The sequence below is a fragment of the Ananas comosus genome, linkage group 1 (genome assembly GCF_001540865.1).
Source record: "Ananas comosus cultivar F153 linkage group 1, ASM154086v1, whole genome shotgun sequence".
In the NCBI taxonomy this organism is placed as follows: domain Eukaryota; kingdom Viridiplantae; phylum Streptophyta; class Magnoliopsida; order Poales; family Bromeliaceae; genus Ananas; species Ananas comosus.
In genome coordinates, this window is record NC_033621.1 from 20,248,201 (window position 1) to 20,273,928 (window position 25,728).

The following is a 25,728-nucleotide window of genomic DNA, read 5'->3' on the forward strand; positions in this document are numbered from 1 at the left end:
CTCTCTCTGCTCTACTGCCACTTCCCCAATTCCAACTCCACAACCACCCACCTTTCTAAGTACTTAACTCTGGGGCAAAATGTATGGATAGTCCCTGTGTTCTCAGCAATTTGGTTCCTGTATTTCTCTTTCTTTTTTTTTCCCTTTTTTTTTTTTCGAGAGAGATAGGTATAACGCTACCCGCTTCGTTTATTTCGTTAAGAAATAAACTTAGCTGAAAATATGAATCAACTAGGATTCGAACTTGGGACCTCTGGTACCAACCACCAAGCCCTTCGCCACTTATATTTCTCATTCCAACATTTATTAATAGTTATAGTACCCACCTGCCGCCTATCTCGTTGAGGGTTCGAACTCTTTAAAATTTAAAAATCATAATTTTAAATTTTAATTTTAAAATTATAAATTTTAAAATCTAAAAATTTAAATTCTATTTTAAAATAAAACTTTCTCTCTCTCTCTACCCAAGTAGGTGGGAGCAAGCTTGTTCCCACCCGGAGTGGGAACTATTGTTTCCATCCTTAACAGGTTATTTCTGGAATAACTTGTTAAGGTGGGAACTATAGTTCCCACCTCAACAAAATAGTGTTTGGCTACAAGATGGGGTATGAAGCCCTTATACCCCATCTTGTACCCAATCCAAACGGGGCGACGCCTGCTAGCATTAACCAAAAGATTAAAAAAAAAAAATTTAATTGCGTACAGTTTTTTATAAACATTTCAAATAGCAGATATATTCCTATAAAGTTTAACTTTTTATTTTATTCCTGCAAAAGTCCTAATATTTTCAAATATATTCTTGCTATTAGAATTCGTTAGAAAAATATAGTTAACTATAAATAAAATACTCAACACTAATTAGGCTTCGTTTGGGATTGCAGGAAGATTGCGTTACGTGCGGTGAGAAAGCACGATGGAAAAATATACTGTTTGTTTCCGTACGCAATATTGCATTCCGCATATTATGATAAATCGGTTATGATGTATTTTCTACGGTCCTACCAGAGAACGCAGAAACATATCTCTATATACTTTTTTCCTAACTTCATTTTATCTAACAGCGTCAGATAAACTTTAATACCAAACTAAGTCTTAGTGAATGAGTTAAATTAACCTTTTTACTCATCTTATATTATTGAGTAAAGTACTTTTTTGAAAAAATATTTTTATATAATTCTAACAGTTTGAGATTTTGGAGAGATATGTTTATAAGGGCAAAAATATTATTTCTCTTATTCACTGTTAAAAAATAAATAATATTCTAACGTCAAAAATGCAAAGATGAATATCACTGCACTTTTGCAGGAATAAAAATGAAAAATTAAACTTTGCAAAGATATATTTGTTATTCGGTTATTTACATTAACCCTTAAAAAATATATATATCATTTCAGCCAGAAAACTATTTTCTGTATATTTTAGTTGTTGGCCAGAAGAAAAAAAAAGGAAAAAGAAAAAGAAAAAAAAAAGAAGGTGTATGAACCAAGTTACAACATTGGGGTAGAAGAGGGACTGGCCACACATTTGACCCTCCTTTCTTTAAGACCCCCATGCTTCCACCCATCACTCCCTCCTCCACCATTTTCCTCCCTCTCTCTCTCTCTCCATCCTCACCACCACCACCACCACCACCACCACCACCAAAACCAAACACTAACAATTAATCACTCCCACCTCCTCCTAATCCACTGTAACCACCATTTTTTTCTTTCCCCTCTCTCTTCTTTATTTCCATCATTTATCATCCTCAAAACCACCACCTCCCCCACCCAACAACAAAACAGAGAGAGAGAGATAGAAAATGAATGGGTACTCAAAGATGAGAGTGAACAGCAGCAGCAGCAGCAGCAGCAGCAGCAAGAGCAGCAGCTACACAACAAAGGCAAGGTCTATAGACTTTTCAGACCCTACCACCCATCCCCAGGAGAACCCAAATCCCACACCAAAAGATGACAAAAATGTTGTTGTTGTTGTTGGTGGTGGTGGTGGTGGTGGTGGTGGGGAGAGGTTTGGGGCAGCACTGAGGAGGAACTTCTCCTCAGGTTCACAGAGGTTCAGGGCCAGTGACTGCAGGAGCTCCTCCTCCTCCTCCACCTTTGGTGCTGTGGTGAGAAGGGCTTTTTCCATGAGAAAAGCTGCTTCTGTTGCAGAAGGGTATTGGAGAATAGATGGCAGTGGAGAGGATGGGGATGGGGAGTTAATGGATCAGGAAGAAGAAGAAGAAGAAGGAGGAGAGGGTGAGCAGCAGGTGCAGATGAGATCTCAGAGCAGGAGGCAGAAGAAGAAGAAGAAGAACAAAGGGAGCATCTTCAGGGCCTGTAAGAGGCTCTTTGGCCTCTGATAATATTCACTTTCTTTGTTTTGGGTGGCTTCTGAATACTCCTGAGTTCCTTGGTTTTCCTTCATGTAAGATTTCTCTCTTCTCATATGATATGACATGATCTCTTGATAATGATGAAATGGAGGAATCTGAGCCACTTCTGTCACATGGCATTCAAGTTTTTGACCCATTTCTTCTTCTTCTTCTTCTTCTTATTATTATTATTGCAACCTCTATATTTCTGAGAATTGATGGGGCAGTGCATACATGAAGGTCCTGTTGAGATCTTATTAGTTTATGTTTCTGAGAATTAATGGGGCAGGACACAGTGAGTGCATACATGAATGTCTTGTTGTGATCTTATTAGTTTATAATGGAAGAATTAATATTATCTCCATTTGGAATGCTTCTTTTTTTTTTTTGTTTGTTTGTTTGTTTCTTTTGATTTCTCTCCTTTGAAGAAGTTTTGGTGGAGGAAAAAAAAATGTCTACTTTTACACTTTTTTCTCCTTTTTGTAGCTTCTTACTATTAATCAGGTATATAATAACAATTAATTGGACCACATGATCTTGTCCTTTTTCTTTTTACTTTCTTGGTTTTTTTTTCCTTGTTGTCTCATTGATCTTAAAACTCTTGTTTAAGGGGATTTTTTAGAACTCTTTGGTTTTATGAAAATTTTGACAATATTTTTTTAATCAAAAATAGGTCTAGTAATGTAATGTGTTGATCTGGAGAGAGGATATCAACAAGTTCGGATTTACATTATATGCAAAACAAATCATTAATATTTCGCATCATTCATACTAATTATGATATTTAGGTAGATGTTTAAATATCAAAATTGTTCCAAAACTACAAATTATTAATGCATTAATGGTTGACCTCCTCCTTGGTCACCTCACCATATCTTTCCCTTCTTACATTGGTGGTGATATTGACTAAATAATATTTACTATTAAACATAGCAGGTTAATAACATATTGAATAGGGATAATTGTATACGGCTCTCTGCATAGGTATCAAATAGTAAAATATTCCTACAAAACTTAAATTATCAGATTTATTCGTTCAAAAATCCTACCATATGCAAAAATATATTTTCGTTACCAAAATTAAAATAACCATGTGTACCAAAATTAAAATAACCATGTGAGTTAAAAAAACTACCCACAATAAACTAAGGGGTAAAATCATCTTTTTACCCCCATATATATATATATATATATATGAGCAGGGCTGCTGTGCTCTCAGGAGCCTGAGTCGTTTTCGATGATGGAGTTTTCGAATCAACGATCGGCTCCGTTAGACTTGATCTAGCGCATTTGAAGTTTCTAGAAAATAATTTTTGCGATTTTTCGATATCATTTACCTAGTGATCGAAAGGATTCAAAATCCATAATTTTTAATGGTTGATATTTGCCGTTTTCAAGTTTAACGATGTAGAAGTATTCAAATCAGATGAAATTTTGATAGAAAATTCTTTATACTATCTACAACAAGATCTATATTTCTGATCGAAAATTTTAGTGCTCTATCACCACTTTTTATAGGATTTTTATTTTCAGCCATTAAAAATTATTGATTTTGAATCCTTTCGATTGCTAAGTAAATGATATCGAAAAATCGCAAAAATTATTTTCTAGAAACTTCAAATACGCTAGATCAAGTTTAACGGAGCCGATCGTTGATTTGAAAACTCCATCATTGAAAACGGCTCAGGAGCACGGAGTCCTCCGTGCTCTGAGAGCACAGCAGCCCTACTCTATATATATATTATATAGAGTTGAGCTAGAATACTCTCGAGAGTAAACAGCGAGTTTACTCCGAGTTGTTTTCGATGATTAGAGCTTCCAAATTGACGATCGGCTCCGTTAAATATGATCTAAACCATTTAAACTACCTAGAAATCAAATTTCACGCACTTTCGATATTGTTTTATATCCATCTAGTAAATAGAAAAATGAATCGCTGAAAATGAATATTCTTTAAAAATGATGATAGGAGTCTTGTAATCAAGATCAAGAGTATAGATCTTGTTTTAAATAGTTTAAGAATTTTCTAACAAAAATTCAATTGATTTGGATATCTTACACGTTAACGAGAAAACGTCTCTTATCCACCATTAAAATTACAAATTTTGAAATCCTTGATCATTAGGCAATGATGTCGAAAAGATTTGAATTTGATTTCTAAACACTTCAATGGTATAAATCATGTTCAACGGAGCCGATCGTCAATTTGGAAGCTCTATCATCGAAAACAACTCGAGAGTAAGAAGGCCATCGTTTCTCTCGAGGAGTATTTAGCTAAGCTATATTATTATATAATATAATATAGATATTATATATATATATATATGTATATATATATATATATATAATTGAGATATAATACTTTTAGAAGCACCAATCCCCTTGGTGTTTCTAGGTTTCTAGCTCTCGGATCTATTCCTTGATTACTAATAGTCTTTGGATTAAATACTATTCCACCTACCACCACCTATCATCATCATCCCAACCTTATATCTCTTCATCCAATGGCTAAAAACTCAAAAGCACCACCCTCTTGGTGCTTTTGAGAGTATTCTAGCTCAACTCTCTCTCTCTCTCTATATATATATAGAGTCCGGCTACTATACTCCTATGAGTACGATCGCCCTCGTACTCATAAGTCGTTTTCGATGATAGAGCTTCCGAATCGACGATCCACACCGTTAAACGTTATTTAGAGCATTTAAAACGTTTAGAAATCAAATTTTATAATTTTTCAACATCATTTATCTTACGATCAAAAAGTTACAAAATTGATAATTTTTAACGGTCGGTATGAGATATTTGCTAGTTTAACGGTGTAAAAGAATCGAAATTAGTTGAATTTTTATAGAAAATTATATTCACTATATAGATAAAGATCAATAACTCCGTTCTTAAATTGAAGGATTCGATCATTCATTTTTAAGACGTCGTTCGATTTTGACCGTTTATTTTATATCCGCTTGATGAACTTTATTATGATTTCAAAAAATTACGAAATTTATTTTCCAGAAGTTCCAAATACTCTAGATCATATTTAACGAAGTGGATCATCAATTCNAGTTTATCATATTATTTTTTTAGACATAATTACATATGACTCCCTACTAATATATCAAATAGCAAATATATTTCTATAAAATTTAAGTTATCAGATTTATCCCTTCAAAATTCTTTCTGTTTGCAAATATGTTTTTTCGTTAGCAAAATTTAGATAATCACGAGTTAAAAAAATTAACCACAATTAGCTAAGGAATAAAATGACCTTTCTACCCCTTATATATATAATTTGTATTCTCATATTGAGTCTCGTCATCTTTCTCATCCTCTCCTCTTTATTCATGCTAAGGCGAGACCTGCAGCGACGGTAAAAATAAAGTACGCCGCACATGCCGTAGCGAAGGCAAGGAAAGAGAAAGAAAGATAGCTTATTACATGAATAAATTTGTAAGAGCAAAATAGTTATTTTATACATCCATTATTAAAAAAAATTAATAGAGACAAACGAACAGGAATTTTTGGAAGCACACTTGCAAATTAGATAATTTTTTAAGAAATAAAACTGATCATTTAAATTTTATAAGAATTTATTTATTATTTGATATTTTAACATAGATCTGTATAAAATTAACTCTATTAAATATGTTTATGTTCCGCTAAAGTATTTGAGGCCAATAGTTTAAAATTGATGTGACATGTGATGTGTGGCTAAAAGTCAATATTGATGTGTACTGAGCTCTTCGACATTGACTTGTGGGTGAGTGATCGATCATAAACAACTGTTATTCATACATCCTATCTGGGACTAGATTGCTAACCATTACATCTTCAGCAATTACTCAAAATATATTATCTAATGTGACACTATTGAGTTGACAGCCTAACAACTTGGGACTTCTCTTTCAACTTCAACTGTAACAAAGTTGTATTCAAAAAAAAAAAAACTTTAAATGTCACTCCTGCGATTTCACGCTTTTTTATTTTAGTATCCTGTGATTCAAAATATATCCATTTAGTGCCATGTGATTTTATTTTTATTTTTTTATTATCGATTTTACTAATTTTTTTCGTTAAATCAATGACAGAGTTAAAACTAAAGAGTACTGAAGTGAATATTCAATAAATCTAGACGGGGTATATGAAGTTTTTTTGTATATAATTTAACGAAATATATTAACAAAAAAGTTGATGAAAAAATAAAAATGAAACCACAGGATACTAACTAGATACACTTTAAACCACAGGATACTAAAGTGAGAAAATGCGAAACCACAGGATGGTATTTGAAGTTTACCCTAAAAGAAATGTTTATTGTGATTTAAAGTAAAGGCATATGTTTGGATGCTCTATAATTTTGGCATTGAAATATTTATACTACTTTTATTAAAAAAAAAGAGTTAATTGCATACAGATTCTTGTAAATATACATCTCTATAAAATTCAACTTTCATATGATGTTCCTGTAAAAGTCCTAATGTTTTCAAATATATCCTTGCTATTAAAATCCGTTAGAAAAATTTAGTTGACTATAGATTAAATACTTAACCCTGATTAGTTAATAAGGTGAATTGACCTTTTTATCTCTCTTCAATTAACAATTGGAGCTTTTGGAGAAACATATTTGTGATGGCAAAAAGATTATTTTACTTATAAAATAAATAGTGTTTTAATGATAACAAACCAGAGGCGTATATTTGAAAATATTAAGACTTTTGTAAGGACAACATATGAAAGTTGAATTTTGTAAGAATATATATGCAAATCACTATATTTGTAGAGACCTGTATAAAATTAATCCTAAAAAATATAGTATTCATATTCAGAAAAGAGTATTTGGATGCCCTTTCTGGGTATCAAAAAACCAATAAAAATATCTTAAGATATTGTAAATTATTATAAGGTATTCATACAAGTTGTAATGCTACGCCCGTTCCATGAAGTAGATTGATTCAGAATTTGGACGACAAAAACTATGTCGTCAAAGAGGATTACTCAAATCAGGACAAAGTGGGCTCTACGTACCGTCCAAAGAAACCAAACGTTTCGGTTCAAATTCTAATTTCATCTACTTCTGAGAGCGGGCATAGCATTATTTGTGTGATTAATTCAACCCGTATTAGTTTTATGAACTTCTATTTCCTACATTCAATATGCACACCCATAATACCTCCCCCATTAAATGAACAAAAGCAACAAGCTCCAATAGAAGGAATTCAAATTTCAAGAGGAAGCTTAATTACAACATAATTTTGTGTAGATGGGGATTAAAATCTTTTTGGGTAAAATGTACAGAGAGCCCCTAAACTTTAGCTCTATTGCAAATAAGTATTTAAACTTTTAATTTTGGTTGTTACTTCTTCTAAACTTTATCAAATAGTTCAAAAGACCCCCCTTCTTAAGTGAACTCACTAATTATACTACTATTTTGATCGGATGTCATTCATTTAATCCTATAAGACTTAAAATATAAATAAATCCTTTTTTTTTTTTTCCTTCCAGTTTTGATAATTAAGTTTGATGATCGAAGAAAATGGTTGAACCAAACATTTATTTTTGTTGCTTTATTTTTCGATGTTAGGATACAAAATAATAATAATAACAATAATAATAATATTTCTTTGTGTTTTGCAGCTTTATAAAGCTGTACGACACAAATGACAAAACTGATTATGTAATCGAAAAGAGGGGTTTATTAAACTATTTGATAAAGTTTAAGGGATCTAATTACCAAAATTGAAAGTTCAAGTGCCTGTTTACAAAAAAGCTAAAGTTCAGGGTATCTTCACACATTTTTCTCTTTTTTTTTTATGAGTATAATATACAACTGATATATCATAAACTTCTAAGTTAACCCATCCTGTATTCATGAGATTTTCTAATGTTTGACTCAAACCTCTTTGTTCTCTACACTCATTGCCGGGTCTCCAACTTAATTTCAAAGTGTTTTTTCCCCTCAATATATTATCTTTTTCACTTCCTTTGGTTTCCAAAAAGTGCTGCCAAGATAAAAGCTTCAAATGATTTAGAAAGAATACACGCGCGCGAAAATGTAACAAGCATTTATAAGGTATAATAAGCTCTTATCAAGAATAAAAGAGTAAAAGACAAAGGAAGCTGTTTACCGCCAATTGTGATCAAATTCCTGCTGCTTCGAGGAGATAAAAAGTGTCGCAGGAGAGCGCCGAAATAAAATGGCAACTGCAGAAACATCAGTAGTTAAAACATGATACAGAAAGTGCATCAAAAGGAACAATCGAACTAATGCAATTTACATTGAAAAAACAACACGGGGATCTTCGACATGTGGTGACTCCAACTATCAAAAGTTTTTGCAAAAAGATACGAAAAACCACCCCTCCATTTCCGTGTATCTTTTCTTTTTAGCTTTTGGAAACGAGGGTTCGATGCATTTGTCCCATGAATAAGAGTATAAGACAAACTAATATAAAAGGGAAAATATTTACCGACCGTAGTGATCAGATTCCGATGGCATCAAGAAGCTCAGAGTGTTGAGACACAGACACCAAAGTGTTGGCGACTATGGCACCACTAGCTGCGACTGCGGGCACTCCAATTCCTGGAAAGGTCGAGTCTCCACAACAAAACAATTGTGGGATAGGTGTCGCATGGCCGGGGAATGTGCCTTGTCCTGCTTTGATGGCCGGACCATATGTTCCTCTATTCCTTCTAAGAAACCTCTTATGGGTTAGTGGTGTTCCGACTAATTTCACTTCGCATTTCTCGCGATCAAATCCACGGCCCACTGCACGTTCGACCGCTCTCCACATTACCTTGCATGAAAGGAAGCAAACATTTTTATTATGTTTCAAATTCAATCTGCCTATCATTGCTTGGTGTCTTTTGGCATTAGTTCCAGTACAGCTGCTCTTCTGTACTCCAGAAAGTAGAAGATTCCAGAAACCGGGCATTTAACTACGTACCAAAAAGTTTAAATATTTGTCGTGGTAGGACCCAAAAATGAGTTTTCCGGCTGAAAAGACGAAAGCTCTAATCTGATGTTTAAGCTTCTGCTTTTGCTACAATGCAAATTTATTTATAAGGTTGTCTTTTAAAAAAAAAAAAAAAATCTACTCAAAAGCACTTTTGCAGAAGCTCCAAAGGGCCAAACACGCCTTAGCTCCTAATTATGAGAAGGTGAACCTAAATAAAGCAGTTAACTAGAATAAAGCATTGGCAATTAATATAAAGAGCGGAAATCAAATGTACTCATGTCATCTTGATGTTTTACACAAGTTTTAAATATTTATTTTTTATATATTTTTTTGTTGATTATAACAAATCTATGTTATCGATGTTTCCTGGAGTTCCAAACTTCTATTTTCCATACTTACCGTGATATAATAAAGCTCTTTTAGTAGAACACAATATCCATTATATTGTTGAAAGCATTAGAAAGTAGCATAATATAGGATCAATATGCATACCTCAGAACGCTCTTCTTTAAGCCTCCGATACTCCGCACCTTTACGATCCAGTCCTTCCCACAAGCCAAAAGGTTCTGTTCCTGGAGTATAAGCATGCAACACATGTTTCCCAGGGGGCGCCAAACCCTTACCAAGAACACTCGGTATGGATATCGAAACGACATTTTGCTCGGCATCGACACCCTTGCTCCAATCATTAACTACGATGTGATGGATTCCCAGGTCTTCTCGAATGTTCTGTCAATTGGAAGCTATTCAGTTGACATCGCTTTGGACGAAAGAAATCAAACGAACGTACAAAGTATTTAGTTGTTTCTTTCTCCTTTAGTTGGATTCTAACCTGTTCCTTTTACTTTTGGAAATTCTCGGGGCACTAAATATCTTTCATTGGATCTACCACTAAATAGATAATTCACAATAAACGAGACGGATAATACTTCGACCAAAAGGATAAATAATACTTCATGCGAATGTCAATTTACTGTAACTATCTTTACTGGATAAGCTAGAGAGCAAAAACTATATAAGATGGAAAAGGATGTTAATCGTGCTATAAGGAAAAATATGTTAATGTGTTCTTCACACATAGGATGCAAAGATGCAGTTAATTCATTTGGAAGAGTTTGATGAATTAAATGCATTATAATGTTCTCGCCAGAAAATAAGGTGTTCTACTGTGATTTGGCTTGCGTGACAATATTAAATCAATGTGGTCTTACCGCTGCGTCAAAACCCAAGTGGAGATGCATGAATGATTCGCATTGTGGAGTTGCATTAACTCTATCTTGGTAAGATTTGGGGACAAAATCCAAAGGTAACAGATTCAATGTATCCCACATCGATGCATTACTAACCACAGCCTTTTTGGCACGTATGAACTGCAAAGAAAGCAAATTAACAATCACGTCAGTAGCAGTAGCAATTTCAATTTTCACAAATAGAGACACCAAAAGGTCTAATGAAGGCTCTACACATTCAATAATAGAAACCTACGCGTACAAAAATTCTAATAAATCGACGGATTGTATGTACACTTTGATTAATGAACAGGGTGGGTGCAAATTGTGATACATTCAGGGGATTTATCTGCACTTCAGCCCTTTTAAAATAGCTGATTACCTGTCCACTACTTAACTTCACACCAACGGCTCGACCATTTTCTACAACGATATTTTCCACGTGAGTGCGCAGTGCGAGTCTTCCTCCGAATTTTTGAAGACCTCGCACAAGAGCGTCTACTATTGCTCCAGTTCCGCCAAGAGGATACTCAAGCATACACCCAGGTTTATACCATTCTGCAAACATATAAACCTGAGATTGCGCCAAAACCAAAAGAGAAAACACAAGGCTTTAGCTCTATAAATGTTAAAACTACCATAAATAATTCTCGACAGCTACTAGCTAGACTAAAGTTTTTTAAGCTTCAAAACGTAGATTGGTTAATCAAGCACTGAAAAAGCTATTTTCTCGAATAAACACCTATTAATAGAAAATCTATTACATGTATAGCCCTGTACAATCTGAATTTCCATCTGTACCCCTCGAAGTGCAGTTTCTAACAAATATGACCAAGTCATCCAATTCTTTGGAGAAAGGTAGTTTTATAAGAAGAAATATTTAAAAGAGGTAAATTTTGTAAGTATCTCCAGAAAGATATAGAAGTCTAAAAAAGAGACGAAATAAACAGGGAAAGTAAATAAGGAGATGAGTTTACGAGTTCAGCTGAGAGTATGCCATCCGATTTCACCCCAGCAAGTAGAAAGCTCAATAAATCCACCCAATTACGTATGAAGGGATTTTTCAGCTCCAGTGAATCAATAATTTCCGAGAAGGGTCTCAACAACTTAGTAGCACCGAGAGCTCCCTGCGGGCCCATTTGGACAAAGGATTTCAACAGAGACGGAGCGTATCGAGCGGCCGCTGTAGAAAGAACGCCCAAATCTCCTCGAATTGAAATAGGTGGCAGAGCCATCGCAGCAGTAGACATTGGTAGAACTGCATCCTGTTGATATTCTTACTCATGTTCAATTAGAGGAAATGTAATCAATCCAATAATCTTGCAATTAGAAGTATGATCTACCATCAATTCTCAAGCAAGCAACAACATATGTAGAGATTGCCGGTTCAATCTGAAGGTTATCATCCTATTTTTATCTTTCAACTGGGACTGTAAACAATATTTGAATTCATGAAAAGCTTTCAGTGGTTTCTAGCTACATTAAAATAGTGTCAAATTTTTATGCTCAAGTGCATGGGCACTGTATTCTTTGCCTCGAATGATAAAGAGAGAGAAAGAGGGCGAGCAAGAAAAACAAATTTAAGCCAAAGGGAGCGAGCGCATATAAATTCAAGTTTCGTATCCTATGAGACGGCGTGTAGGTTAGCAACATACAATTTCACATCCTAGATTTGGCATGTGGCTAAGGAAAGAACTGAACAAAGATACCTCTATATAAGGGCTTATTTGTTATAAAATTTTCTCCAGTATTAAATAAATTTTCAAATTCACTACAGGTAAAAAAAAAAAAACTCAGAGACTTAAAATGGCACTCACGAGAAGTTTTTTCCACTCCTGCACAGCGTCAATACCGACATACATCTCAAGGTCCTGTTAGAATCAAACAATCAGTTGAATTATCAGTACTTTTCAGAAGAAAAATGAATCAAAAAATCAGTAACTATTTTAAAATCACTCAAATTAACTCTAAAAATTCTATTTGGAGATTTTTTTCCCCCTTGACCATTTTATTATATTTTAATTTTAAACACATATAGAAGCAATAACTTTATGATTTCAAACTATAAACCATATTAAAGCTTTCTCTATTGCATCTGATAGAACTCCAAGTAGATGTCATTTTGCATCTGATACAATCAGCAATTTTGCAATTCCAAACATTACTAACAATGCAGGGTTCTATTTATTATTGAATTACATAAATTTCTCTCAGCAAAGCAATCAAGTGAATGCATCAGCTAGTAAGAGCTCACCTTGAGAAACTCAGTGGGGCCGATTCTTGAGAGGAACTCACCTTCAGGTATATAAACCATCCATGAGTTGTAGGAAGCACATTCGACCGATTCGCCCAACGCATCAAGTACCTTAAATCACTGAAGCCGTTTTATCACTTATTCGTTAATGTTAATAAGGTTTAATCGTGAACAATAAAAAAAAGGAGGAGATTATAAGACAATTATAAATGTCATATAGGATGCGCTGAAAATGCAGAGAGTTGGAAAAATAAGGGGCATTTATTGGTGTCACAACAAAATGCTAAGAAAATTAGAATGCATTATAGAAACTATGTAGGGAGCACCTGAGCAAGAGGATTAGCTTGAGGACCTCTTGATTGAAACCCAGAAAACAAGGATGGGCCCGAGTCGAATTTGTAACCCTTGATATCAAAGGAATGAGCAGCACCTCCAGGTTGATCATGGCTTTCTAATACAAGAACATCTTGCTTGTATCGAGCCAAAAGCCCGGCACAACATAGCCCACCTATTCCACTTCCAATAACCACAACATCTGCTTCTAGCTTCCCTGCACATGCACAAGTATCTTATTCTGACACAAAGACATATTTACCATCACAAGACGCTTAAATGAGCTTCATAGCTCCAAAATTAGAAGCGCTAAAGCACAGCTCCTGCTGTGGACAAACAAAAAGTCTAATTTTTTACTGTGTTCACACCAAAGACATGTAGCCTCTACTGTCGATAAATAGAAAATCAAATAATAATGTGGTGGAAAGCTAAAACAAGCTTCTTAAACACCAGAAGTGCTTCTTTAGCAGTAAGTTGTTGTTTGGAGTGCTTCTCCACACAATTCTTCTCAAACAGGACTTCTGAAGAAGCTTTCGGCCCAGACGGTTCTAATCCATTAATTGTACAAAGTTACCGTCTGATAGTCGATGAAAAATTCCTACTATATTAAACCTAAAATCATAAAAAATAGTAACAAAATCAAATACTAGCACGCATTCTTGGACAGCATGATAATAACTGTAAGTATTTACTTGGCTAAAATGTGTTAGTAGTCCCTGCGCAATCCCGACATTGTGATTTGGTTTCAGTACTTTTCACTTAAACACTTGAGCACCGGAATTTTCACTTCGATTACACTTTAATTTCTAAGGGTTAAAAAAAATAAATAAATATTCTTACAAAATGAACATTTTAAGTTTGTTCACTTAGTTGAGTGATTTTATTCAATTAAATTGAGAGTTTTGTCAAATTCATCGGATTCAATCACTTTTTAGTGAATAAAGCTAGAATGGACCAATTAAAAACTAACAGCTAATAAAATCATTAAATTTAACGAAGTTTGGGGGTCTTAATCAAAAGAAAAAAATAGGCTAAATTATAATTTTGGTCCTCAAATTACAATCTACGTGACACTTTGGTCCTCAAACTTTGTTGCAATTTCTGGTTTAAAACTTTTTGAATTGTTACAATTAAGTCCCGCAATTCAATTTATATGAATAAATATTAATACGTCACTAATATGGAACCAATGTAGTAGTATTGTGATTGATGCAGTACCAATTATTAAGATACTATATCACTTCCACTGTTCCACATCAATAATACTCTAATAATTAGCCAACTAAATTAGTTTGAGGATCAAAAGTGTAATTTAGCCTAAAATAGAAGAGTGATCTATAGTTGAGGGGGCTCAATACATTTTCACCTTTATTAAGTATTTCGGTTAAAAAAAAAGGATAAACTTCAAATACCACCATGTGGTTTCACAGTCTCTCACTTTAGTATCATGTGATTTGAAGTGTATCAAGTTAGTGTCCTTCGGTTTCATTTTTATATTTTCGTCAGCTTTTTCGTTAATATTTTATTAAATTATATACAAAAAAATTCAAATACCCTACGTAGGTTTATCAAATATTCACTTTAGTACTCTTTAGTTTTAATTTTGTCATTGATTTAACAAAAAAAAATTAGTAAAACCGATAATAAAACGATAAAAATGAAACCACGGGACGCTAAATTGATACACTTTAAATCATATGGTACTAAAGTGAGAAAGTGTGAGACCACATGGATGATATTTAAAGTTTTTCCTAAAAAAAAAAAAAAAGAAACATGCAGGGAGCAAATTGAAACACAAAGTAGTAAAGGGATCGTCCGCACATTTTTCGCATCTCCTTTTTTTTTTTCTCGTACCTGGGAAAGGGTTTCTCCCTCCGGGAGTCGAGGGCCGACCGTCGGCGGGATTCGCGGGAACCGGCGGCTCCTCCTCGACCATCGAGCCACTTCGCGCCAAAACCGGTCTCCTTTCCCGCCAATTTTTGAATCCGGGGCGGAGCATCGGAGGTGGCGCGCGGAGGCCTACGAGCGAAGCCATGGATGGAGTCGACTAATTGAGGCGTAAAATTACAAAAACAAAAAATGGAGGGGGTATAAAAGCAAAATGGGAAGGAGAGGAAGCAACGGTTGGGTTTGAGTTTTTGGGTTACGCTGGGACGGAGAGAGAAAGAGGTGAGAAGGGGAAAGGTTCAGGGGGCCTACGTGGCACCTCGTAGGCCTTGTCGCAAAAAATTGTGGGCCCACTTTTTTCCTAGTAGGAGTGGGGTGGAAAAAAATCTGAAATGCACCGGTTATATTGCTGATATTATTTTTAACTAATGAAATTGTTCTTCTTAAATTGATACGTTTAATTATGGTTAATAAAAAAATATTTTTATTATATTTTTTTTTAAAATAAAGAGATATGATTGATTTGTTACTGATGATGTAGTGCAAGTATACTACAGTAGACTTTCTCGTAAGGTTGAGATTACGCTTGGGCAAATTTTTAGACTGAATCAAAGAAAAAAAAAAGTACCCATCTTTCACTCTTTTTTTTAGCGGATCAAAACAAATTCGCAACAAATTATTAATTTTTTTTATTTTTTATTCTCACTTACTGTTTCATTGGGAGCTGCTCGAGCTCCGTCAAGCTGGATCCATTTGTATCCCTATTTAGGATGTTGGGTGAACAATTTTTTTTTTTTGTTTGCTATTTTTTTTGGTGGGTTTTTTTTTCTTTTTCATTGCCTCTTTTAAAGTATTTAATTTTATACTTAGATTTCAAATAAATTTGAATTGGAAAAATAATTTTATATTGTCCACGTGGGTGCCATATTGTAAAGGATAAATAGAATATTTATCATCAACATGGTGATAATTAATTATATTCTTCTCAACATTTATCACGGTGAAATATTTTACTTGAGTATGATAATTAATTTAGTGTATTCAAATACTGTTAACTGAGCATAGTAAATAATTTATTATTTTCAAGTAAAATATTTAGTGAATTTTTCGTTGTCCAATGTGGCCTATATGTGAACAATATAAGGCCATTTTTGTATAAAAATTTTATAGGATCAATTCTATAATAAACTATGAGTAACTAGTTAAACACCCGCGCTTCGCTGCAGATAGCTTTTTTTATTTGATTATCAATTTGAATCAAATATTTTGTAATACATAAGGAACATAAAAGGAAAAGCAAGTGATTGAGAGAAGTGAAGGAAAAAGAAAAAAAAAAAAAAAGGAAAAAGTGGAGAGAGCTGCAATCAGTTGTTGGATCTCCCTATTGCGAGGTCGGTTTTTGTATGACATTACTATCAGCCATCTGCCTCTACCAAGCCGAATTTGTAAATTACATATACATTAATTTGCAAATATCAAATCAACATTCACCAAAAAAAAAAAAGAGACTTCAACTTGATTCATCAACAAAAAGCTTCCATTAGTTGCTTCTAATCAGAATTTTATGCCAATCAACAACAGCTTGGGACACCGACCGTCCCTAGAGCAAGTGGCAAAGGGCTTGGTGGTTGGTACCAGAGACCCAAGTTCGAATCCTAGTTAATTCACATTTTTAGGTAAGTTTATTTCGCAATGAAATAAACGAAGCGGGTAGCATGCTACCTATCTCTCAAAAAAAAATAATAATAATAATAGCTTGGGACAAACAATCTGCAACTAAAGAACAATAAAATAAAAACAGGTTAGTCAACATATGAGTAAAGAATAGTAAATAAAAGTTAGTTATCATAAAGAGTAGTAACCATCGAGCGCACTATATTTCGATGCTTAAGATAAAAAATTACAGAAAAAGTAGTCAATCTTTGAAAAGCTTTTTCTGTTCTTCACTTTATAATTCTAAAACAAAAGCAGACAACAAATGAAGTAATCAGCATTCGTACAAACTTGGTGCATTCAAAACGATAAACCTTCTTGCAATTTGCAATCCTTTGGAAAAGGACAGAGCCACGAAGTCAGGTTCAAAATTTTTTGATCTCCAGCGAGTAGGTCTTTGGTTACCACCATATTTCCATTTTCTTTTTAGTGTTTTCATTTCGATACCCCCAAGGCTGCAGCAACTGACATATGACCAGCCAACCTGCCATGCCATTGGGAGTGGAAGAAGAATGTATGGAGAAACTAACTATTAACTCAGGCAAATGTTGCTGTAGCGGAAGCAGGCCCGTCAGGGAGTTCTTCTCATCATCACAGCCTTATATCACAGGGCGAGGAAAAAGACTAAAACCCAAAACAAAAACAAAGGAAAGCAAAGTGGCAGTAATGAATAACCAAGATAGCCAAAAGCAAACAATGTAACAAAGAATCAAATGAAACAATACATCACAAATATCAGGGGGCGGAGGAAAAGAAAAAAAACTAAAGTCCAAAACAAAATAAAGGAAAGAAAAAGAAAAATAGCAGATAACCAAGATAGCCGACAGCAAGGTTCAGATTTGTGGATCCCCTAAAGCAAAAGTGTATGATAACTATTGTGTGTTTCTCTACAATAATATTCGTAGGCTGTAGCGATTGCCCCAGGGCCGTTCGTTATGCCATGCCATTACGAACAGATTCAGTAGAGTTGTCCATATCATCATAACCTGGCACGAAAGGGCAGCAAGAGCAACACTAAATAGGCGAGGAACTTAAAGAACTCCCCAGCATCACAAACATCCAACATAGTGCAACAAAATAATTATGCAGATGCATTCCCACAATCCGGAGCCCAAACACTAACAAAACAAAATTAAAAAGTGGCTCTTCCTAACGACAAATAAAAAAAACTGTAATAGTTAAAAAAGTGTAGAAAGCAGAATTCATGTCATGCATCTGAAATGACCAACAAATATAGAAAAAGTAGAGTGAGCAGTAAATAGCAGGTACATATGTGCTTATTAGCAACCCCTCTAGAGGAATCTGGCTTCCTTCCAGAAGATGAATTTTCTAATAATGAGCCAAAAGCTGTTGGTTTCTTCAATATTTGGACTGAAGCAACTGTTGCCTGCATCAAGGAATATTCAACTAATTTAACTTACCTTAAACTTCAAATAGAGGTCAGAGAAAGAAAAAAGCCAAAAGGCTTTTGACAATTTCATGCATTTCAGACACAAATATCATCTCATTGCTTAAATTAATAGCTAAAAGGCATCAATTATACATATTTACTTCTACATCTACAATAACAAAAAACGTTAAAAAAAAAATCAAACTTTTTTTAGGTTTCGCATCAATTTCTCAACAAAAGGGCAAAACCCACAACATCAAATCACAAAACCACATAAGAAAACACAAATATTAGGCGTTTTAGCTGCATGTAATTGACTGCGGATGGATTTCTCAACCCAAAAATTCGAAAAAAATATAACACCGGCGGGAAGAAGTGGGAGAAGAAGGAGAAGAGTAGGGTAGAGGTCAAGAGATCCGACAGGATCTATGTCAGTCAAAGTAGGGGCATAAGTAAATAAAATCTAAGCTTAACTGAGCGGGCACATGGCGAGTGGAGCTGGTAACTAACGGGTGGAACCCGATTCGCCAACTTAACCAGGCGGATCAAGGAGCCCAGATCCACTTGCAGATTGGGCCCAGATCAGCCCATTACTATTTGCTTACTTGTTTTACAGTTTAAGCCTTTATCTTTCTGTAATTACATTTCAGTACGTAATAAAGGAGGTATAAGTAAAATTGTAATGGAATTAGAGGACGGTAATGAAATAGTAATATCTTCTTCCCCAATTTTTCCTTCTCCTTCTCCTCTCCTTCTCCGCTTTCCTCTTCTTAATTCCTCATTTATCTCCCACTCTATCTCCTTCTCCAACTTCAATTCTTCATCTGAATGTTATTGATTTTACCTTGATTACCGCGGCATCATTAGTAGTAATCCCCATCATCCCTGTCGTCGTTCTCGCCTCAGCGAATCCTCATCATAGGCGGGTTGCGTCGGGTCCGGGATACTACAATTTGGTATCAAAGCGGCGAGATCCGAGGGAAGGGATAGTGAATTGCGAGCTAAATTCCGACCCAAGAGGTTGTTTAATTGGCAAAGCAAATAGCATCCGAGCTATGGAGCTCCCCTGAGGGTCGAGTTTCAACAAAGGGTGCCACTGCTCCGGCAATAGTGAGCTTAGGAGTTACCTGCCTACTCGCGAGCCACTGTGGTGAGCCGAATTGAGGTGAAAGGATACTGCTTCTGGTCCAAGTCTTTCGTCGAACACCTGGCATTCAGTCCGTGACAATAGGTGCAAAGAAGGGAAACCGTTTTAAATTTCATAGTAAGAAGCTCCTGGAAGAGGTTGATATGGCCGAGGGCACCAGACTGAGAGAGATGAGCGAGCACATCAATGCTCTGGAAGAAATGATGCAACAGTTTACAGTAGAGTACAATGACAAGGTTGAGGAAAAGTTACAGCAATTCAGTATGGATTGTAGTAAGAAGATTGGGATCCTTGCACAACAACTCGATGAGATACAACAAGACGGGTAGCAGCGGTACGAGGCTCTGCAACTTGAAGCAGCTAGGAGACATGAAGTGATGTTGCAAGAGAATGCTCGGAAGCACGAGCAGTTGCTGCGGTTATTCATTGCTTGGCCACAACCATCTAGCCCATAACCTGAAGACCACTCCACGGCGAGCAATCCCTCACTGGTGATCAAGGAAGGGAGACAACCTCTAGGTGCTCAACCCGGGGTAAGTGCAATTCGAATGCAAGGGGAGTATAAAGGGAAAGGGTTGTTGCCCAATCCCCATAGGCAATTGGAGCGAACTGAGAGCATCAAGGACGAACAACTCCATACATTCCATACCCAAAACTCGAATTTCCAATATTTAGTGGAGAGGAGCCCAGAGAGTGGAGTGGAAAATGCGAGCAATATTTCTGAATCTACCAAATTCCAGAACCGCAGTGGGTAGAAGTGACAACTATGCATTTCATAGGAAGAGCACATCGCTGGAAGGAAGGTTATCTCATAGACAAACCGAACATCCTATAGGACGAGTTTGTGGAGGTGGTCTGGAGAAGATTTGGATGATCCGTAGCTCAAAGGATGGTGAGAGAATTCAACAAGCTAACACAAATTGGCACTGTAGACAAATATCATGAAAGGTTTGAAGAATTGAGAGCTCGAATGCTATACCTCAGTCCCACGCTTAGCGAGCAACACTTTATTGAGAGTTATATCAGCGGCTTGAAGGAGGAGTCAGTACCTTTCATTGACCTTTCCCACCCAACCACACTCGAGGAAGTGTATGAAGAAGCGAGGTTAAACGAGCAAGCATTGTCTATTATTATGAGAAAGAGTAGGGTCAGTTACCGAACAGCAGGGAATATATATCAGGGAAACATTACTCAGAAGATCGCTGCCCCGGGGGTGGAGAACAAACCTAACTACCAGAAAGGAGGCAACTCATAGCCGGGAGTGAACCGACAACTGTTCGAGCAAAGGAAGGTCGCTGGATTGTGCTTTAGATGCGGAGAGAAATACTACCCCAGGCATCAGTGCACTAACCGAACCTTGCATCTCATAAATGCAAGCCTTGAGTCAGATGAGGTGTTTGATGAACAAATGATCACCGCTGAGGAAGAGGAAGAGGAATCGCCCACTGTAGGGCTGGGAGAAAAAGAAACTGGCATCTCCGTGCATGCCCTTAGCGGACAAAATCAACATGACACTATCAAGGTACAAGGTGAAGTGGGAAGTAAGGTTTACCATTCTGATCGACACCGGGAGTATACATAGTTTCATCGACTTCCAGGTAGCCAAGGAGGTCAAGGCGAGCATGACAGCAACAACACCACTTACGGTCACCGTAGCGAATAGGCTCAAGGTATTAAGCAAACTCAAATGTGCTAATTTTAAATGGACCATGCAGGGAGAACAATACCAGTTAGAATTAAGGGTGATAAGATTGGATGGCTCGAGTATTATCCTAGGAATTGATTGGTTGAAGGCGTACGGGAAAGTCACCTTTGACTATGATAACAACTCCGTTTCATTCACCAAAGAGGGAAAGTAGATGGTACTCAAAGGCATAGCAGAAGGATCGAAAACGGGGGACGCAAGTGCTGAACTGAAATTTGTAACCGTGGCCCAAAGCCGGATTGGAAGGGAGGTGTTGTGCAATAGGACACTATTACCCAGGGAAGCAAACAGAGGAGGGAGAAGTGATACCCCCTCTGGTGCGACAGGTATTAGAGCAATATAAAGATGTATTTCAGGAGCCAAGAGGACTGCCACTGAAAAGAGACCAGGATCATCAGATTCCCCTGCAGCTCGAGGCTAAACCGGTCAATGTGCGGCTCTACAGATACACACATGAGTAGAAGAATGAAATCGAGCGGCAAATCAAAGAAATGCTGCAAAACACAATCATCCAGCCTAGCACGAGTCCCTACGCATCACCGGTATTGCTAGTGAAAAAGAAGGACAATAGTTGGAGGTTTTGTGTGGATTATAGGCAACTCAACAAGGCGACCATCAAGGATAAATATCCTATTCCTTCATTGAAGATTTACTAGACGAACTAGAAGGCTCGAAGTATTTTTCTAAAATTGATCTTAGATCCGGATACCACCAGATAAGAATGCATACAAACAACATACACAAGACGGCGTTCAAGGTGCACCGCGGCCACTACAAGTTCCTGGTTATGCCTTTCGGGCTAACCAACGCACCTGCCACCTTCCAAGCCATCATGAATGAAATATTCGAGCCCTACTTGCGCAAGTTCGTGCTGGTGTTCTTCGATGATATACTTATGTATAGCAAGGGACTAGCGGAGCATGCAGATCATTTAAAGAGAGTGCTGGAGACACTACGGAAGAATCGCTTGTTTGCGAAAAGAAGTAAATGCTTCTTCAGGCAAGAACAAGTCGAGTACCTCGGGTATTTAATATCCGGCAAAGGGGTGGCCACCGATCCCTCCAAGATCGAGGCTATGAAGAATTGGCCCACCCCTGCGACAATTAAGGAGTTACGAGGGTTCCTAGGGCTCACGGGGTATTATCAACGCTTCATTAAAGGATATGGTGGTATAAGCAAACCTTTAACCGAGTTGCTAAAAAAGGACAAGTTCATATGGAATAAGGAAGCCGGGAGGGCTTTTGTGCGGCTCAAAGAGGTGATGACTACCGCGCCCGTCTTAGCGATGCCTAACTATGCCAAGTCTTTCACCATAGAGGTGGACGCTTGCGGACATGGGATCGGCGCGGTACTCACTCAAGACGGGCGACCTATAGCATATATTAGTAAGGCAATATGCCCGAGGAATATGGGGCTTTCAACATATGAAAGGAATTCTTAGCCATATTGCTCGCGGTGACAAAATGGAAACATTACCTAAGTACTAGACCCTTCATTATCAAGACGGACCATGAGAGTCTAAAGTATTTGTTAGAGCAAAAGATAAACTCGGCGATCCAACAAAAAGGGATGCTTAAATTAATTGGAATGGATTACGTCATACAATATAAGAAAGGGAGAGAAAACAAGGCGGCAGACGCACTGTTAAGGAGAAAAATGGAAGAAGGATACAACCATGCCGTGACGGCCATTATCCCTGCTTGCGTCCAAGATGTTGTAGGAAGCTATGAAGAAAATGCTCAAGTTTAGCAGATTATCAAAGAGTTGCTACTAAATCCCGTATCACAGCAGGTGCGGAGCATTAAAAATTAAAAATTAAAAATAAATAGCTACTATTAATTTCTTTCTTTACCTGTTAGAGGAGGAAAAGCGTGCGTGTAATAACTGAGATTTTTGATTTATTGATTAAACCCTTTTGTTTGACGATGTTCTTGTGTGTAATATAATTATAAGTGTACTCGTCAAATTTCAGGAGAAAACAAGTTAAAACGGAGAAGTTACGCGACCCGGAAGTCTGACTTAAGTGAATAGTAACTCCGGTTTTCCGGAGAGGCCGCGGAGTAGAGTGGACTTTCGACGCGTATCGGACTCCGAATATAGCCTTCCAATAGCTCGTTTTCAACCGCTCGACTATCCTGAACCCAATGGCACTGACGGATTTGGATTTGGAGGCACGGATTTCGAGAAAAAGGGGTTTAGTGGGTTTTTGCATATAGTTGTCTATATGTGGTTTTTGGTGGAACCTAGGAGGGATGGTTTTGTCGCAAATCGGNAATAGTAAATAAAAGTTAGTTATCGTAAAGAGTAGTAACCATCGAGCGCACCATATTCCGATGCTTAAGGTAAAATTACAGAAAAAGTAGTCAATCTTTGAAAAGCTTTTTCTCTTCTTCACTTTATAATTCTAAAACAAAAGCAGACAGCAAATGAAGTAATCAGCATTCGTACAAACTTGGTGCATTCAAAACGATAAACTTTCTTGCAATTTGCAATCATTTGGAAAATGACAGAGCCACGAAGTCAGGTTCAAATTTTTCTGATCTCCAGCGAGTAGGTCTTTGTTTACCACCATATTTCCATTTTCTTTTAGTGTTTTCATTTCGATACCCCCAAGGCTGCAGCAACTGACATATGACCAGCCAACCTGCCATGCCATTTGGAATGGAAGAAGAATGTATGGAGAAACTAACTATTAACTCAGGCAAATGTTGCTGTAGGAGAAGCAGGCCCGTCAGGGAGTTCTTCTCATCATCACAGCCTTATATCACAGGGCAAGGAAAAAGACTAAAACCCAAAACAAAAACAAAGGAAAGCAAAGTGGCAGTAATGAATAACCAGGATAGCCAAAAGCAAACAATGTAGCAAAGAATCAAATGAAACAATACATCACAAATATTAGGGGACGGAGGACAAGAAAAAAAACTAAAGTCCAAAACAAAATAAAGGAAAGAAAAAGAAAAATAGCAAATAACCAAGATAGCCGACAGCAAGGTTCAGATTTGTGGATCCCCTAAAGCAAAAGGGTATGATAACTATTGTGCGTATCTCTACAATAATATTCGTAGGCTATAGCGATTGCCCCAGGGCCGTTCGTTATGCCATGCCATTATGAACAGATTCAGTAAAATTGTCCATATCATCATAACCTCGCACGAAAGGGCAGCAAGAGCAACACTAAATAGGCGAGGAACTTAAAGAATTCCCCAGCATCACAAACATCCAACATAGTGAAACAAAATAATTATGCAGATGCATTCCCACAAACCGGAGCCCAAACAGTAACAAAACAAAATTAAGAACTTGTGGCTTTTCCTAACGGCAAATAAAAAAAACTGTAATAGTTAAAAAAGTGTATAAAGCAGAATTCATGTCATGCATCTGAAATGACCAACAAATATAAAAAAGGTAGAGTGAGCAGTAAATAGCAGGCACATATGTGCTTATTAGCAATCCCTCTAAAGGAATCTGGCTTCCTTCCAGAAGATGAATTTCCTAATAATGAGCCAAAGCTGTTGGTTTCTTCAATATTTGGACTGAAGCAACCGTTGCCTGCATTAAGAAATATTCAACTAATTTAACTTACCTTAAACTTCAAATAGAGGTCAGAGAAAGAAAAAAGCTAAAAGGCTTTTGACAATTTCATGCATTTCAGACACAAATATCATCTCATTGCTTAAATTAATAGCTAAAAGGCATCAATTATACATATTTACTTCTACATCTACAATAACAAAAAACGTTAAAAAAAAAAAATCTAACTTTTTTTAGGTTTCTCATCAATTTCTCAACAAAAGGGCAAAACCCACAACATCAAATCACAAAACCACATAAGAAAACACAAATATTAGGCGTTTTCGCTGCATGTAATTGACTGCAGATGGATTTCTCAACCAAAAAATTCGAAAAAAATGTAATGCCGGCGGGAAGAAGTGGGAAAAGAAGGAGAAGAGTAGGGTAGAGGTCAAGAGATCTGACAGGATCTATGTCAGTCAAAGTGGGGGCATAAGTAAATAAAATCTAAGTTAAACGGAGCGGGCACATGACGAGTGGAGCGGGTAACTAACCGGTGGAACCCAATTCGCCAACTTAACTAGGCGGATCAAGGAGCCCAGATCCACTTGCAGATTGGGCCCAGATCAGTCCATTACTATTTGCTTACTTGTTTTACAGTTTAAACCTTTATCTTTCTGTAATTACATTTCAGTACGTAATAGGGGAGGTATAAGTAGAATTGTAATGGAATTAGAGGACGGCAATGAAATAGTAATATCTTCTTTCCCAATTTCTCCTTCTCATTCTCCTCTCCTTCTCCTCTTTCCCCTTCTCAATTCCTCATCTATCTCCCACTTTATCTCCTTCTCCAACTTCAATTCTTCATCTGAATGTTATTGATTTTACCTTGATTGCCGCGGCATCATTAGTAGTAATCCCCATCATTCCCGTCGCCGTTCTCGCCTCAACGAATCCTCATCATAGGCGGGTTGCATCAGGTCCAGGATACTACAATTTGGTATCAAAGCGGCGAGATCCGAGGGAAGGGACAGTGAATTGCGAGCTAAATTCCGACCCAAGTGGTTGTTGAATTGGCAAAGCAAATAGCATCCGAGCTATGGAGCTCCCCTGAGGGTCGAGTTTCAACAAAGGGTGCCACTGTTCCGGCAATAGTGAGCTTAGAAGTTACCTGCCCACTCGCGAGCCACTGTGGTAAGCCGAATTGGGGTGAAAGGATACTGCTTCTGGTCCAAGTCTTTCGTCGAACACCTG

The 25,728-nt window shown here is 36.7% G+C and overlaps 2 protein-coding genes across 4 annotated transcripts; one reads left to right on the forward strand and one right to left on the reverse strand.

The window, feature by feature from the left end:
- LOC109723111 lies at positions 1,802-2,618 on the forward strand. The gene has a single exon (XM_020251367.1). The coding sequence runs from the start codon at positions 1,802-1,804 to the stop codon at positions 2,339-2,341; it is 540 nt and encodes a 179-aa protein (XP_020106956.1). The 3' UTR covers positions 2,342-2,618.
- LOC109722476 (prolycopene isomerase 2, chloroplastic) lies at positions 5,638-15,280 on the reverse strand. Of its 3 annotated transcripts, none has more exons than XR_002219486.1 (11): positions 14,977-15,280; positions 13,116-13,339; positions 12,790-12,900; positions 12,353-12,406; positions 11,513-11,800; positions 10,918-11,109; positions 10,518-10,676; positions 9,799-10,035; positions 8,822-9,144; positions 8,476-8,551; positions 5,638-5,709 (listed from the first exon to the last, which is right to left on the reverse strand). XR_002219486.1 is itself a non-coding variant. In XM_020250550.1 (10 exons), exons 1-9 carry the CDS (start codon positions 15,155-15,157, stop codon positions 8,830-8,832), a joined length of 1,761 nt encoding a protein of 586 aa, XP_020106139.1. In that variant the 5' UTR covers positions 15,158-15,280; the 3' UTR covers positions 7,505-8,551; positions 8,822-8,829. The 3 variants fall into 3 exon arrangements, 1 of the variants encoding a protein (XP_020106139.1); XR_002219484.1 differs by lacking the exon at positions 5,638-5,709 and adding an exon at positions 7,505-8,349; XM_020250550.1 differs by lacking the exon at positions 5,638-5,709 and having other exon boundaries at positions 7,505-8,551.